Raw genomic sequence first — 17,271 nt, forward strand, 5'->3', positions numbered from 1 at the left:
AAAAAAAATTAATAAACCTTCACACCAAAATAAGAAAGAGAAAAGGCACAAATATTTAGCAAACACTAAAACAACAAGAATGAAGGAAATGATAAAACATTCATAAACAAAATGAGCTAAGCACAGAAAATTATATGGAACAAAGAAATCAGCAAGGCCACACACACAAAAAAACACATGTAACAAAACAACAGCAATCAATTCATACTGGTTAATAATTACATTGAATGTAAATGGATTAAATGCATCAATCAAGAGACAGAGAGTTGCAGAACGGAGAAGAAAACATGACCCACCAATATGCTGTCTACAAGAGACCCACGACAGACACAAAAAGAAATAATAGACTGAAAAAAAAAAATCAAAGGTTGGAAACATATATATATCCCCAAAGTATTTAAATGAAACTCTAACAGAATTGAAAAGAGAAATAGACAACTCCACCATAATAGTAGATTTTAAAGCACCACTTTCAAAGAAATATAGAATTAGAAAGAAATTGTACAAAGAGAAAAACTAAACAATGTAACTAACCAACTTGACCTTAAAGACATATACAGAACACTGCACACAACAACAGCACAATATACATTCTTTTCCAGTGCACAAGCAACATTCTCCAGACTAGACCATATATTAGATTACAAAATAAGACTCAATAAATTTAAAAACATTGAAATCCTGTAAAGCATCTTCTTAGATCACAATACTAAAAGATTAGAAATCATTAGCAGAAAGATCAAGAAATAAAAGCAAACATATGGGAACTGATTAATACCCACCTTAAAAACTACTGGGTAACAGAAGAAATACAACTATTTCTCTCTCTCTTTTTTTAATTTTTTAGAACAATTTTTATTTTTAGAACAACTTATTTATTTTAGAACAACTAAAGAATTCCTTGAATCAAATGAGAATGAAACCAAAATGTGAGACATAGGAAAAACAGTGTAGAGGGCAATTTATAGCAATATATGCACACATCAAAAAAGGGCCAAAATCAACACCCTAACCCAACATCTCCAACAATTAAAGCAGGAAAAAAAAAAAAAGCTTACAGTCACCTCCCCCCCAAAATTTAAAGATCTGAACAGAAATAAATGAAACCAAGAATAAGCTCAACAAGATTAGAAGTTGCTTCTTTAAAAAGATTAATTGACAAACCACTGGCAAATTTAACAAAGGAAAAGGAGAAGATACAAATGACACGAATAAGAAATTAAGTGGATGACATCACAACAGAACAAACTGAAATAAAAAAGATATGAGGATACTATGAAGAACTGTACTCTTACAAATTTGAAAACCTAGAAGAAATAGATTTCTAGAAACACTCTACCCACCTAAACTAACACAGACTAAGGTAGAAAATGTGAACAGATCCATAACAAAAGAAAAAAAAAACAGGTCTGTGCTACTTAAGGTTGTGTATCAACTTGGCCAGGTCATGATTTTGAGAAGCTTGGCAGATGGATGTAGTTTTTCCCAATGATGACATTGGTTGTGGTGTGAGCTGTGAGCAGCTAGTTTAAAGGAAGTTGCCTTTGGGGTGAGGTCTGCTTCTGGTATAAATGAACAAAACTTTGGGAAAGATCTCTGTTTTTGTTCCTGCATTTGCCTGCCATTTTCTCCAGTTCCTAGACTTGAACTAGTGACCTATGCTGCCTGATGATCTTAGATTTGTCAGTCTCAGCAGCCAGCTTGTCAATCTTGAGTTCATCAGCCCCTGCAGTTGCCTGAGTCAGCTCTAGCTTGATGTCTGATCCAAGAACTTGGGACTTGTCAGCCTCTACAAATGTGTGAGCCATTTCCTGGAGATATATTTTTCTCTCTCTTTATAAGCCTCACTGGTTTTGCTTCTCTAGAGAACCAGTCTAAGACAAGGTCATTAAAAAAAAAAAAAAAAAAACAACTGTCCACAAAAGTCAGTCCTGCATCAAGCTCAACTGGCATAACATACTACACAAAACATTATTCCACCTTCTACTTTGGTGAGTAGCGACTGGGATTTTAAAAGCTTGTAAGCAGCCATCTAGATGCAACAATGGGTCTCTCCTCATCCAGAGCAAAGAAGAATGAAGAAAACCAAAGATTCATGGAAACAATTAGTCTTAGCAACTGGTACACCATACAATCTGCAGCTACACAACTATGAGACCAGAAGAACTAGATGGTGCCCGGCTACCAATGTCAACCACTTGTAGGGGGATCTATGTAGGAAACCCTGGATAGAGAGGGAGAACAATGTGGAACAAAACTCAAAAGCATTTTGGAAAAAAAAAGGGGGGGCCAGGTTTGCTGGTCTGATAGAGCCTGGTGCAACCACTAAGACTATGGCCCCTACCTGCCCTTCAGGTGTCTGGAATTGAACCCACACCTGTGGCTTCCAGCCAAGCAAAAGACAGGCATAGGAGTTGAACATTTACCTGATGCAGATATACTCCTTGGAGAGAACAATCATGGGAGAAAGAAGGGCTGTTTATGCATAGCAAGACAGCTCAGGGGGCAGGGATGCATGGAAGGATGTACACAGGGAAGAGGTGGCTGTTGGGAGGAAGTGGGAGAGGAGCTGTTGTACTGTGGTGAATTGTGGTCAATGTCATGAGACAAAGTATATGTGAACTGCTGTATGCAAAGTGAATTTGCTCTGTAAATTTTCACCCAAATCACATTTATTTAAAAAAAAAAAAAAAAAAAAAAGTCAGTCCTGGCTCAGAAGCCTTCACTGATGAATTCTACCAAACATTCAGAAGCAATGTGCAATGTGGAAAATTACACAATGTGGCTTTTCTAGCCATAAGTCATTGTAAACTCTGTGGTGGAATTTGCTGTGAGCAACTGAGCAGCTTAACTATTAAAGTTATCCACCTGGGGTATTTCTGTTGGGAGCAGCACAAAGCAATTTTCTGGGAAGTTCACGCTTTCTCAGGTGTGTAGAACTCTGATGTTGGGATTGGTTGTTTTGGTCCATTCTGCCAGGCTCAAAAGGAGCCCTCCTAAAGGCTGAAGGTCTCTCTCTGACTGCTGGCTGAGAGAGAGACACGAGAGACATGCACTACTGAGATAGTGATGTGCTACTAAGACTGCTGGCTGCAAGAGATTAAGTGCACTTCTGAACTTGAATTGTAGTCTGGTGCTTCCCTAATAAACCCCATAATCTGTGAGTTCTGTGTGGCCACTGAAGCAAATTATCAAACTCAGTAGAGGTGGTGGGTGCTGTGGGAGGAATGGCTGGTGAAGGGGCTGGAGGGAGGCAGCCTTGCAGGAATATGCCTTGGACTACTGATGGTGATTCTGTCTTCCTCTTGTGGGGTTAGAGGAAGTCAGATGATCCGGCCTCCTTGCCCCTTTGGCATGCTGCCACCAATCCTATTCAAACTATTCCAAAACATAGAAAAGGGTGGAATCCTCACAAATTCATTTCATGAAGCAAACATAACCCTTAAACCAAAACCAGGCAAAGACACCACTAAAAAGGAAAAGTACTCAATAATCTTCAACAAAATCCTAGTCAAAGAATCCAACACTATTATCAAAATTTTAATATACCTTGACCAAGTGGAATGCATACCAGGTATGCAAAAAAAGGTTCAACATTAGAAAAACAATCAACCTAATCCATCACACAAATAAGACAAAGGAAAAGAACCATATGATCTTATCAACACAGAAAAGGCATTTGATAAAATCCGACACCTATTCCTCATAAAATCTCACCCAAACAGGTATAGATGGGCAATTCCTCAAAATAATAAAGGGCATATACATAAAACCAACAGCCAACATTATTTTCAACAGAGGGACTGAAAGTATTTCCCTTGTGAATGGGAACCAGACAAGGATGCCCTCTATCACCGCTTCTATTCAATGTGCTATTGGAAGTCCCAGATAGGCTGTAAGGCAAGAAAGAGAAATAAAAGGCAACCAAATTGGCAAAAAAACTAAAAAATCTCTATTTGCATTTATATACAGAAAAACCAAAAGACTCAGCTAGAAAGCTAGTGGAACTAATTGAAAGATTCAGCAAAGTGACAGAATACAATCTCAACATACAAAAAGCCACAGGAAACTGTTGAGACCTATATAAATGGAAGAACATACCATGCTCATGGATAGGAAGACTTGAAAATGTCAATGCTACCTGAAGAGTCAATACAATTCTGATCCAGGTTCCAGCAACATTCTTTAAGGACACAGAGAAACCAATCACGAATCATATATGGAAAGGAAAGAGACCTCGATCAGATAAGCAAAGCAATATCAAAAACAGAGAACAAAGTACGAAGTCTCACACTCCTTAACCTCAAAACCTACTATGCAGCCACAAGTCAAAATAGCCTGGTACTGGTACAACACATAGACCAGTAGGGCAGAATTGAGAATCCAGAAACAGATCCATCCACCTACGGACAGTTGCTCTTTGTCAAAGAGCTGGAAACAGAGATGATCTCTAACAAATGGTGATGGCAAAACTGGATAGCCATTTGCATAAAAATGAAATAAGATCCATACCTCACACCACAACACCACACAAAAAACTCAAGACTGATGAAAGATCAAAACGTAAAACCAAAACTATAAAGATTATCAAAGAAAAAATAGGGATAAACTTAAAGGCCCTAATTTATGACATATATAGACTATTACACATAACCAAAAATGCACAAACAGCAGAAGATGAACTAGATGACTGGGAATTTCTAAAAATTAAATTCTCATGGGCATCAAAAGGTTTCGCCAAGAGTGAAAAGAGAACCTACAGATTGGGAAAAAAGTATTTGGCAAAGACATTTCTGATAAAGGGACTCACCTCTAAAATTTACAGTAAATTTCAATACCTCAACACTAAAAAGACAAACAATGGGCAGAGGACATGAGCAGATACTTCTCCAGCTAATAAACACATGAAGAAATGCTTCTGATAAATAGCCATTGTTGTTGTTGTTGTTCTGTGCCGTCGAGTCGGCCCCGACTCATAGCGACCCCTCCTTGGGTTTCCGAGGCAGTATCACTACGGAAGTAGGATTGCCCAACCTTCCTTAGAGACATGTAAACATACCCATGATCATATACAGGTTTGGCAGACGATATTTCTACATATGTAGCTGTGCTATAAAAATGCCTATATACATAATAGAGCTGACAGGGAGTAAAGTTATGATAATTTCTCAGACATAACCAAACACCTTGAAAGAGTGAGTTGCTGGGCTTGAGGGCTTGGGAGCACGGCTGTGGGGCCTATCAAGCTCTACTAGTATAATGTAGTATACAAAAACACTGGTCTACATATAATTTAGCTAAGTAGTGACTTGGGTCTTAAAAGCTGGGTGAATGGCCATCTAACATGTATATTGGTCCCTCCTTGTCTGGTGAAGTAAGAGTTAAAAAAAATTAAAAAAAAAAAAAAAAGTCATGAAAACAATTAGTCCAAGGGATTGGCGTGCCATGGTAACCTCAGCCTATACAACCCTGAGACCAGAAGAGCTAGATGGTACCTGGTTACCATTGCCAGCCACTCAGAAAGGGATCAAAATTGGAGATCCTGGACAGAGTGGGAGAAAAATGTGGAACACAAATTAGAGGTATGAAAAAGACCAGGCTTACTGGTCTGGTAGAAATTCGTGAAACCCCCAAGACTATGGCCTGTAGCCATCTTTTGGGCTTGGAATTGAACTCAATCCATGCCTTAACTTTCACCCAAATAAATAGCCCTAGAAGGTGAATATAAGGAACTCTGGTGGCATAGTGCCTAAGGCATCTGACTGCTAACCAGAAGGCTGGCGGTTCAAACCCACCAGTCACTCCTTGGAAAGAAGACTGGGCAATCTACTTTCGTAGAGATACTACCTCAGAAACCCAAGGAGGGCTAGCTATGAGTCAGAACCGACTCAACGGCAGTGAGTTTGGTTTTGGTTTGGTGGTATTGAGGCTATGGCATCTGGCTGCTAACTAGAAGGTTGGTGGTTCAAACCCACCAGCTGCTCTGTGGGAGATGATGAGGCAATCTACTTCCATAAAGATTTACAGCCTTGGAAACCCAATGGGGGTCACTATGAGTCATCAGAATCACCTCGATGGCAGTGGGATGAGGTAAACAATTACACCAGGAAGGTGCACTCATTAGAACGATCTACCATGGGAGATCAGAAGGGTGGCATCTGTGCAGGGACAAAGCTAAGAAGGCAAGAATGCACAGGAAAGGAGGACACAGGGAAAAAGGTAACCACAGGGAAGAAGTGGAAAGACACCTTTTACATTATAGGGATTGCAATCAATGTCACGAAACAGAATGTGTATTAACTGTTGAATGGAAAATGAATTTGCTCTCTAAATTCCACCCAAATATACAGTTATTTTTAAAACAAGCGCTGTAGAGTACAGAAAAACATTCTGTCGAAACAAACAAACAAACAAAAAAACCCATGCAAACTCAATTATTAAATGAAGGAAATGGCATATTTAATTTGCCTTTCTTAAATATTTTTGTCAATAAAATCTGCTTTCTTCTCTTCCATGGATACATTACATCATCATCCACTATTACCTTCCTCTAGTATTAATAATACTTTCGCTGTAGATCATGTACCTGGATATTAAACAAAATAAATCATAGGTCTAACCAAAAGGACCATGAAATGGCATTAATAATACTATTTCATTAAAAAAAACCAAACTCAGTGTTGAGTCATTTGCAACTCATAGTGACCCCTCCTTGGGTTTCAACCGCCAGCCTTTTGGTTACCAATCAAATGCTTTAGGCACTGTACCACCACAGCTCCTACTTCATTAGAAGTCCAAATAATTTTTAAAATTTTCATTTTCAGTTAATCATATCCTATCAGGTCACTATATTTAATTTACCCCAAGATACAGTCTTAAGTATTAGTCTGGAAAATCTATCCTTGAAATCTTAGAAGATTCACCAGTGAACACCAATTCAGCACTCAAATACAAGCCTTTTGTGCTATTTACTTTTGATTACAATTGATATTCCTAAATTCCATGTAGTATTTAAAAAAAAATTAACTTTATACTCTTGCAATATAAAACATCCAGAAAATAATAACAATGTACAAACTGTACCTAATATACAAAACAGAATATTTATTCCTGATTTATTGTTTTCCTTATATTAATATTTAGGAAGCTCACAAAAATGCATTAAAAAATACTAACTTCTAAATCTAGTAATATGGAGAAGTACAGAATACAGCAAATATGCAACTATGTTAACAGCACAGACAGTGGACACACCAGTAAATGTGGGAATGGCAATATAAATTTAGTGGGTCAAACTATGTGGCTTGCACTATTTCTGAAAGCCTTTTGAACACCTTATATAAGTTGAAGGTAATAACTACATACACATCCTCCTAGCCCAAATGTCCTTTCAAAATTAACAGGTATATTACTTTTTATTTAATATTTGAAACTCATTAACTCATGGCTCACAACTAATATATGACTTCTTTACTCAACAACACCAGCAAAAAATTGGGCAATGCCAATGCTGACAACTGTTTCAACAACTGTTTTAAATGAACATCAACGCAAAAACAACAACAACAACAAAACCACTCAAATTACCAAGTTGTAGAAAACATCCTGGCAAAAAGGTCAGTTTGTTCTAAAAAAAATAGATGAGTTATGGTCTCTTTGTTACAAAGGGAGCAGAATCAGATTCATGGAAACACTCAGCCTCCAGAGAGCAAGTCCTGTTTTCTCATTTCATTGCTACATCATACCAGAAGATGCTTTGGGGGTTGAATTTTGTATCACTATTCCTTAGTTTTCCCACAGCACATTTTGCCACAACCTAGTGTCTGCTGAGACCATAATTAGACCAGCATGTTTGCTGCAGGGCATCCTAATAAGGGTTTCACAGGCACAGTGAGCATCCACATGGGAGGCAGTCTATAAAACCAAGTCAGCAAAGAATCGTTACCAGATGAAGATCAAAATTGGTTGAATATCTTTAAGAACATTTTTTAATGTACATACAAAAGTTGTTATTTACTGTCATGTGCAGTTATAATTGAGTTATTTCTGCTATTTTTTGAAGGTAATTCATTTAACAAACGTCTAATGATCACTTCAAATGCTCTATTAAGGTACCTACCACATACATTTTATACAGTAAGACACACCACTTTTCTCCCTCAATGAGGATATCTTCTTGTGGGAGAAAAATAAGAAAAAAGATAACCATGCTTTTGTGTTGTAAGTACTACAACACTGGCATATAAAAATTTTTCCAGGTATACCGTGAGGAAAGCAATCCTGCCTGGGAAGCAAGGAAAGCTTCACCAAGAAAAGCATGTAGTGTTTAAAAGTAATTTGGAATTGGTAAAATGTTCAAGATGGGTAAGTAAATGATTTTGTTCTTTACTACTAGTTCTATACATCTCTATGTTTGAATTTTTCCTTAAGAATGTTTTTTAAAAAGTGACTTGAGGGGAGAAAAGCATTTCAGGAAAAAGGAACAGGAACTGAAGACAAAACAATGTGCCTGAAGAAAGAACTAGTTTTGAAACATAAACTATACTTACTTAAAGGAGTCAGGGGTGAGGGCTAGAAATTAATAAAGCTTGAGAAAAATCTGTCTTTATTTCTCTTGTAGCCATTTAACTTTAGATTACTTATGGTTGAAAAACTGATGAAACATTAGCCATGTATTAAATCTGTCTAAGACCTACAATAATTACAAATGCTCAAAATGTATTCTTGTAGTAAGCCTTAATCATGAAGGCTACCTTCATGAAGGATACATAGTTTCTGTGACTTCTAAACTCACCTTCCATAATCATGTTGGGTCAGAATCCACAGAATCCACTGAGTCAGAATCCACTGGTGGGTACGGATTTGGGTTGTTTTTGTTTTGTTTTGCATCACTCAATAAATATTCAAGTTTATTCTACATAAAGCACTGATGTTTTAAAATCATCTGGCTTCAAGTTTCAATAAATGATACAGAAAACAATTTTAGGAATGTCAGAATTTAAACTTAATCTCACTTTGAAACTTCATATTACAATCATGTATTAAACCAGGCATGCTTCTTTCAAATCTAAGAAGGCAAAAGGCTAACACATTAGTGCTGGTGCTTCCACTGCATATAATACCTGGCTCTGGCTTCTCTATCTTCTACTGGACTATTTAATATCATACAATTAATACTTTAGTATACAGTGTTGCAATGGCCTTAACAGTAAACCAGTGGAAGCAAATACCAGGAAGGAAAGACACTATCAGAAAGACTGATCCAGTGCCTGGGCCCAGCAAGGGCGGAGGGGAGCTGCACCCCAGGTTCTAAACAGCATAGAGGGATTCATAATCTCAGAAGCCTTGACTCTGACAATCTAAAGAGAACCATAAACAATCTCTCATGCAGTTTGAGAAGTACTGCTTCATTTGGAAAAGAAAACCCCAAAGCTAAGCCCACTGCCACTGAGTTGATTCTGACTCATAGTGACTCTTTAGGCTAAAGTATAACAGTGCCACAGGGTTTTCAAGGCTGTAAATCTTTAGGGAAGCAGATGGTCTCATCCTTCTCCTGTGGAATGGCTGATGAGTTCAAACTGCTCACCTTCTGATTGGCAGCTAAATGCTTTAACCACTGTACCACCAAAGAAAGCTGTATTTTGATAAAAAAAAAAAGTCACTGCCATCGACTCCTATATGACTCACAGAGACCCTTCCTTGGGTTTCCAAGGTGGTATCTCTAGAGAAGTCAAAATACCTCATCCATCCCCGTTTATTTCTGTCTTAGTAAAGAAGCTTCTGGTAACAAAATAACACTGTTTGGACAAGTCTTTTTTGTTTAGCGCTATTACACATTTTTTGTCTAGATGGTCTTGTATTCTAATAGTTATGTGTCCTCTCAACTTGGCAGATTATATTGCTACTATACTGAAGCTACACTTTTGAAAGTCACCAACAATATTCCAATCAACAAAACCAATGGCCTTTTTCTAATCTTTAATTTGATGTACTGATGACCTTCCCTGTGTTAGTGTACCACAAGTTTCATTTTTGTTCTTTGTGATACCAAAAAGAACTTCAGGATAGATGACATGTCCCACACAAGCAATAATATTTGAGTCTATTATATAGCAGACAAAAGGAATACAAAAGATGAAAGAAACATGGCCCTGGGATTTATTCTCCTTGTGTTATCTTCCAAAAAAAAACCTTTTAAATTTTAGATGACCCATAAATCTTTTAATTGATTCAAGACAGCTTAACTGATTTAAGCAGCTTACAATGTTTTACTATTCTGAAAAGTCTATATAAAATAAGAATGGCTTCTTTTTAAAACTGTAAAATTAAAGCATAAAAAAAGATGGTGGGAAACATTTCCTTATCAAGTTCTTCAAGCAGGGAATATATTTAACTTCCTCATTCTCTATTTCGCAAGAATAAATGTTCTTACTAAAGATTTCCTCCCTGCATTTTGAGTTTTTCTGCTTATAACCCACACCTTACATTGTTATTCCTTTCATCTTTATGAGCTGAACCCTTACTATCAAAGAATCTGCCTAGAAAAGACTGGAAAAAAATAGCCAAATGCATTTGGATGGAAGAAATAAGGATGGTAGTTATTTTTCTCTTGAGTAAGAAGAGTTAGAAATCCTTTTTTCTGTGGTTGGAGGAGTTCGAGAAGAAACACAGAAATGAAGTTTGTAGGTGAATGTCCCAGGGTGATGAACTCTATTTTCTCAGTTATCAATAGAGAAGGTCATCTCTGGGCTTGAGGAAGGCAGCTTTGTGTATGAAGTTTGAGACCATGACTATATGAATTATCACTTAGGGGGAAAGAGACAGAATTAGGGACAAAAAAGAAAAAAAGAAAAGAAACTGAAGATGCAACCCCCTTAACAAAACGCAGAAGAAAATAAAAGGAAATTAGAAATATAATGCATCTAACTGTCATTTATTGTTCAATGTCCAGTGTTACAGATGAGTTGAAATAGATACAGAACAAAAGGATACGTCTGAGGGAAAATGTGATATAATTAGACCACTAAGGTGTCATTTCTTAATACAGGGAAAATGAAACTAAACCAAAACAAGCAAATAAGCCTACATGAAGTTTTGTTTTTGTTTTTAATATACATTATTGAAGCAGGACTAAAACTGGGCAGTCGATACTGAGGGCAGGTGGTCCCCTAGGGTAGGCCACGAAACAGTAACTGCCTGACTGAAGATGATTCTCATCTGGTGTTTGTCCAAAAGGTTACTAATGATTGCAAGACACTGGGTGGGGAAATAACAAGAACCAGAAAAGAAATAAGAACGTGATAATGCGCTTCCATTTTTTGCAGTACATTGAAGTACCAAAAACTACAATAACACTAAAGGCCATTTCCCAGTGCTACTCCCCACCACCACCAAAATCATAAAGCTGTTAGGAAGACTGACCAGGTCGACAGTGTGTCAAATTTTTCAAAGCTTCAGCAACATCATAATCTAAACAGAATCACGTATTTGGAAGCCACAGACAGCTTCAACGTGTATGGATATTGGAGATGATTGTAAAAAATTAGAAAAATACTAGTAGTGAATCACCAATCAATAATATTCGTAACTTTGGTTACGACAGAGAATCACATAGATCCTAGCACCCAAAAAACGCTGACATACATATGCGACCAGAAGAAAGGCTCTCAATAAAGATATCTTAAAAAAGGAACGTGACCGATATGACCAGCATCTAATGCGCGGTGAGGAAGCTGCACCAGGACAAGGTTGATCAAATGTAAATAATGGAAAATGGTAACGCCTTCAAGTAAATGCAACACAGACCTTTCTGCCTATATCACAAACATCCGCTGGAACAAAACAAAGTTCCAGAACCACAAACAACTAGGTTAGAGCTTAATCTTTCGTTTTCTTTTCAGGCAAGACAAAGTCGAAACCAGGGGGCAGTATCAAAATCCGCTCCTAATTGTTTCTTTAAGAGGGGGAAAAAAAATGCAGGGTTTATTTTGGAGCAGAGGAGGAAAACTTTCAGATCACGGAAGTACAAAAGGAGCCGAAACCGGGTACTTCTCAGATCTCTTCACAAAAACCTAGGCACTCATCCCCACGCCTGCAACGCCTCAGGTCTCTCCCAACCCCAAGTTTTCCCTCCAATTCTTGATTAGGAACAATCTCCTCATTCCGACCCGTCCTCCAATCCGACAATTTCCTCCCTCAGGGTCCTTGGCCTCAGTCCACTATTACATTTTTCCGCCCCACCCAAAACTTCGGTTTTGTCTCCCACCATCACCTTCCAGCATTTCAGCCCCAGCAAACATTCGCCCCTTTCTCTATTCCGGACCCTGACACCCCCCAGCCCAACTTTCCGCACATGCGCACTACCTCATCGCCCTTAGCCTTTCACCCTGCCCTCCCTTACCATATACCAGGTCCCCAGGATGATCGTTCCGGTGCGGACATGGCAACAGCCGCAGCACCGGGTGCTGTAGAACCGGTCGCTGCGGCTCCGCTTGAAAGTCATGGACACCATCGGGAATCTGCCTCCTGGCTGGACCCCTGAAAAAGACTTTCTGCTCAGCGGTTCAACCCAGATAGTTTTTTCACCGTCTTCAAGCTCAAACGACCGGTCTACGCGCCCGCCCCCTGCCGGGTCCCAACTAGCTTTTTCGCGCTTGCGCAGTAAGTACCGAACGCCGCTATCGCGCGACGACCGCCTACAATCTTCTGCACAAAGGCCAATAGCAGAGCGATTTAAGAAGGAAGTTAGGTTGACTCGGTCCCTGATTGGAAATAATTGAAGATTGACAAGAACTCAGGCCCAATCAGATGTTTAGCTCGCTTCGTGGTTAATCGACCCCGCCTGTTGCGAGAGGGTAAGGGCCATATCGTTGCTCAAGGTTTGTTCGGGTTGGGTGTAGCCTAGTAATTCACCATCCCGGAGATGAGAACGGCAAGAAAAGAGGCATGTAAAGGATGAAGATGTGGGCGGCAAAAAGAGGGCACGAAGAGTTTTCTTAAGTGACGTTTGCCACGTAATGTTTCGGAGTCGTCACGGAACTGCGGCTGTTCACGTGACACTAGTGCGCAGCTCAATTATTGGGCTGACCCAGGGCGATGCCTTTGGGGGAAGGGACGGGGCTGATTCCCACTTAGGCCCTCCCCTGGCCTGTGTGGCGGAAATTGGGAACAGGTAGCGTAGTGCCTAGGAGCTCTGGTACCATAGTGCCTAAGGCACTTGATTGCTAACCACGGGACTGAAGGTTCAAACCCACCAGCAACAGACTCCTCGGAAGGCAAGTTGGGGAATCTACTTCCGTAGTGATGTTGTTGTTGTTGTTTGCCGTCGAGTACTCGATGGCACATAACAACAACAACAATCACTACGGAAGTAGGATTGCCCAACCTTCCTTCCGAGGAGTGACTGGTGGGTTTGAACCGCCAGCCTTCTGGTGAGCAGTCAAGTGCCTTAGGCACTATGCTACCAGAGCTCCGTAGTGATACTGCCTTGGAAACCTAAGGAAGGCTCGCTATTAGTAGGGTGGGACTTGACGGCACATAACAACAACAACACAGCGTAGTGCCTAAGGCGTTTGACTGCTATCTGGAAGGCTGGCGGTTCAAACTCAGCAGACACTCCTCGAAAGGATGATTGGGCAATCTACTTCCATCTACTTCCCTAGCGGTGCTGCCTCGGAAACCGAAGGAGAGGTCGCTATGAGTCGGACCCCAACTCGGCGGCAGTGAGGTTTTTTTTTTTTTTCAACCAAGAGAATCAAACTCAATGTCATCGAGTCGATTCCGACTCATAGCGACCCCCTTTGGGTATCGGAGTCGGTAAACCTTTACGAAAGTAGATTGCCCAAGTCTTCCTTCCCTGGAGTAAGTGGTGGGTTTGAACCACCATTCTGGTTAGCAGTCAAATGCCTTAGGCACGGTGTCACCAGAGCTCCTTAGCGTGCTACCCTCCTTCGTTCTGAAGCTTATATGGTAGCAACAGCCAAAAGCCAAGAGGAAAAGTAAAAGCAATATAAAGCAACATAATTGCTTAGCTGCTAGGTATTAACAGGTAATCAATAGTGACTTTTTCGAGGGGGGGGGTAGGCGGGGCTTGGGGTAAGTTTTGAAGCGGACCAAGATTGCTAAGGGTTTTGGATTAAAAAGCAAAACATAACTCTGGCATATCCTTCGCGATTAGCTGAGTCTTTGGGACTTTCTGCCTTTGTCTTTGGAGCTATGTACATTTCTAGAGAACTGATACCAAGGCAATAGACTGTCCATAGATAATGTTGCTCTTGTTGTTGTTGTTATGTGCCGTCGAGTCGGCCCCGACTCATAGCGACCCCTCCTTGGGTTTCCGAGGCAGTATCACTACGGAAGTAGGATTTCCCAACCTTCCTTCCGAGGAGTGGCTGGTGGGTTTGAACCGCCAGCCTTCTGGTTAGCAGTCAAGTGCTTTAGCCACTATGCTACCAGAGCTCCTAATGTTGCTCTTAGTTGCCCTCAAGTCACCCTTCCCAGTCATGTCCACCCCATGTGTGACATTGGCCCACAGGGTTTTCTTGGCTTTCTTTACGAAAGTGCATCGCTTGTCTTATGTGGAACGAAAGTGCATCGCTTGTCTTATGTGGAACCGTTGGGTGGGGTGAAACCACCAACTTTTGAGTTTTCAGCCTAGGACAAAGCACTTGCACCACCTGTTGATAAACATGCAAATTAAACGCCCTCCTCTACCCACAGAAAAGCCATTTTGTATCTCTTTGTAAATTAATTTTACCTTTTATTTTTAGTACATTAGTTTCTTGAACTAATTACAGATTTTAAAAGGGTGATGAAAAATTGTCCAATTTATGTTTAAAATTTATTGTATAAAATGCATTGGTAAACTGGAGAATTAGAAAATAATTCCAACATACATCAAGTGAGAAGTTTCCATAGTCTGAACGTGTGTGTAAGCATGTTTCTGCTTGCTGATCTCAAACCAAATCAAACCCACCTCATCCAGGCAGTTGTGGATCACAGGGACCCAAAGGACAAAGTAGAACTACCCTTTAAGATTTCCAAGGCTACAAATCTTTTGGGAAGCAGACTGCCTCATCTTTCTCCAGCCCAGCAGCTGGTGGGTTTGAAGTGCAACCTTTTCTTTAACAGCTGCATGATGTAGATTAGAAGGAGAAAATGATTATAGTGTTTTGTATGGGTAATTTTTATCTTCTATTTCACAGACTAATTTTTTTTAGAATACTTTAAACTATTATTAGTAAACAATCTGTCCTTTTTGAGTGGAACTGTAGGGATGGATTTCTAGGAGGGAATAACTTTAACAAAATGTACAACGAAACAAATTAGGGAAAGCTACAGAAGAAAGATGGATATGTGACAACATTGAAGGTGCAAGCCAAGGAATGCCAATGACTGTTATCTGTCACCAGAAGATAGGACTTCAAAAGGAATCAACACAGTTGATACCTGAATTTGGACTTGAAGCCTCCAGACCCAAGTCAGTAGATCAGCACAAAGAAGCAATGAAGCCTATGGAAGGAGAAGGGGTGAACAGTGGAAGCTTGATATCAGGAGTACAGTTGTACATGTAGTCTAGGTCCTATAACATGGTGGCCTTCTCCATCAAGAATAAGGTCAACAGCAACAACAAAAATGACTAAGTTCAGCAAACAAAAATCAGTTGGATTTATGTGCACCAGGAATGAGAAATCTCAAAGAGAAATTCAGGAAGCAATTCCATTTATAACAGCATTTCAGAGACCTAGGAATAAAGTTAGCCAGGAATTTGAAGGACTAACACAATGAAAATTGTACAATACAATACTGAAGAAGATTTACATATATGGAGAAATATTCCACATTTGTGGATTGGAAGACTTAATATTGTTAAGGTGTCAATACTACCCAAAGTGATCTATAGATTCAATGCAATCCCAATAAAAATCACAATAGCTTTCTTCACAGATAATGGAAAAGCCACCCTTCAACTTTACATGGAATGGCTAGAGGCCTCAAATAGCCAAAGCAATGTAAAGTAGAAGGCTTTATATCACATTTCCTGATTTTATAACATGTCATACAACAGTAATCAAAAGAGTCTGGTACTACCATAACAATGGACACATAGATAAATGCGATAGAATTGAGAGTCCAGAAATAAACCCACACATCTATAACTCACTGCCATCAAGTCAATTCTGACTCAAAGTGACCCCCATAGGGTTTCCAAGGCTGCAAATCTTTATGGAAGTAGATTGCTCTGTCTTCCTCCCACAGAGCAGCTGGTGTGTTTCAATGACTGACCAGGTTAGCAGCCAAATGCTTTACCCACTGCACCACTAGAGCACCTATCCATAGTCAACTGATATTTCGCAACAGTGGTAAGCCCATTTGATGCTGAAGAAGCAACTCTTAAATAAATGGTGTTGAGAAAATTGGATTTTCACCTGCAGAAAAATGAACACATCCATGTCTCACACCATACACAAAAACAAATTCAATGTGTACTAAGAGTTTAAACATGCAAAATAAAACTTAAAATTTTTAGAAGAAAATGCAAAAGCTTAGCTACTGGGTCTTGTTTTGAGTAATGGATCATCTAATACAAATACACAAACACCAAAAGACTAAATGAGACAATAAAAATTAACAACTTTTGCTTATCAAAAGCTTTTACCAAAAAAGTAAAAAGAAAAGCTACCAACTGGGGGAATATCTTCAGAAATCATATATCCAATAAAGATCTAATATATAAAACTTGGACAACTTAGCAACAAAAAGACAAATACACAATCATGAAGTGGGCAAAGTGTATGAATAGACATTTCACCAAAAAGGACATTCAAATGGCCACCAAACACATGAAAGGATGCTCAACATCATTAGCCTTCTGAGAGATGCAAATCAAAACAGATGCCATTTCACATTTCACTCTCACTTGGATGGCCAAGATAAATATATAAATATAAATATAAACATTATGTGTGTGTGTGTGTGTGTGTGTATACATATATATATATAAACAAGTCTTGGTGAGCATGTGGGAAATTGGAACCATTTTTTATTGCAAATGGGAGTGCAAAATGGTACGATCATTGCAGAAATCAATGTGGTGGTTCCTCAAAAACCTAATAGAATTAGCATGTTGTTGTTGTTATGTGCCGTCAAGTCGGACCCAACTCATAGTGACCCCTCCTTGGGTTTACGAGGCAGTATCTCTACGGAAGTAGATAGCCCCATCTTCCTTCCTAGGAGTGGCTGGTGGGTTTGAACCGCCAGCCTTCTGGTTAG

The 17,271-nt window shown here is 39.3% G+C and overlaps 1 protein-coding gene across 1 annotated transcript in view; it reads right to left on the bottom strand.

Moving 5' to 3' along the window:
- LAPTM4A (lysosomal protein transmembrane 4 alpha) overlaps positions 1 to 12,514 on the bottom strand; it is a 50,864-nt gene extending 38,350 nt beyond the window's left edge. The window contains exon 1 of the mRNA XM_007939252.2: positions 12,401 to 12,514. Coding sequence (XP_007937443.1) covers positions 12,401 to 12,511 — 111 coding nt within the window. The 5' untranslated portion in view covers positions 12,512 to 12,514. The remainder of the gene's footprint in view (positions 1 to 12,400) is intronic.
- Positions 12,515 to 17,271: the final 4,757 nt, after the last annotated feature.

The sequence above is a fragment of the Orycteropus afer genome, unplaced genomic scaffold (assembly GCF_000298275.1).
Source record: "Orycteropus afer afer isolate SDZICR_OR568_19922 unplaced genomic scaffold, OryAfe1.0 scaffold00058, whole genome shotgun sequence".
Classification (NCBI taxonomy): domain Eukaryota; kingdom Metazoa; phylum Chordata; class Mammalia; order Tubulidentata; family Orycteropodidae; genus Orycteropus; species Orycteropus afer.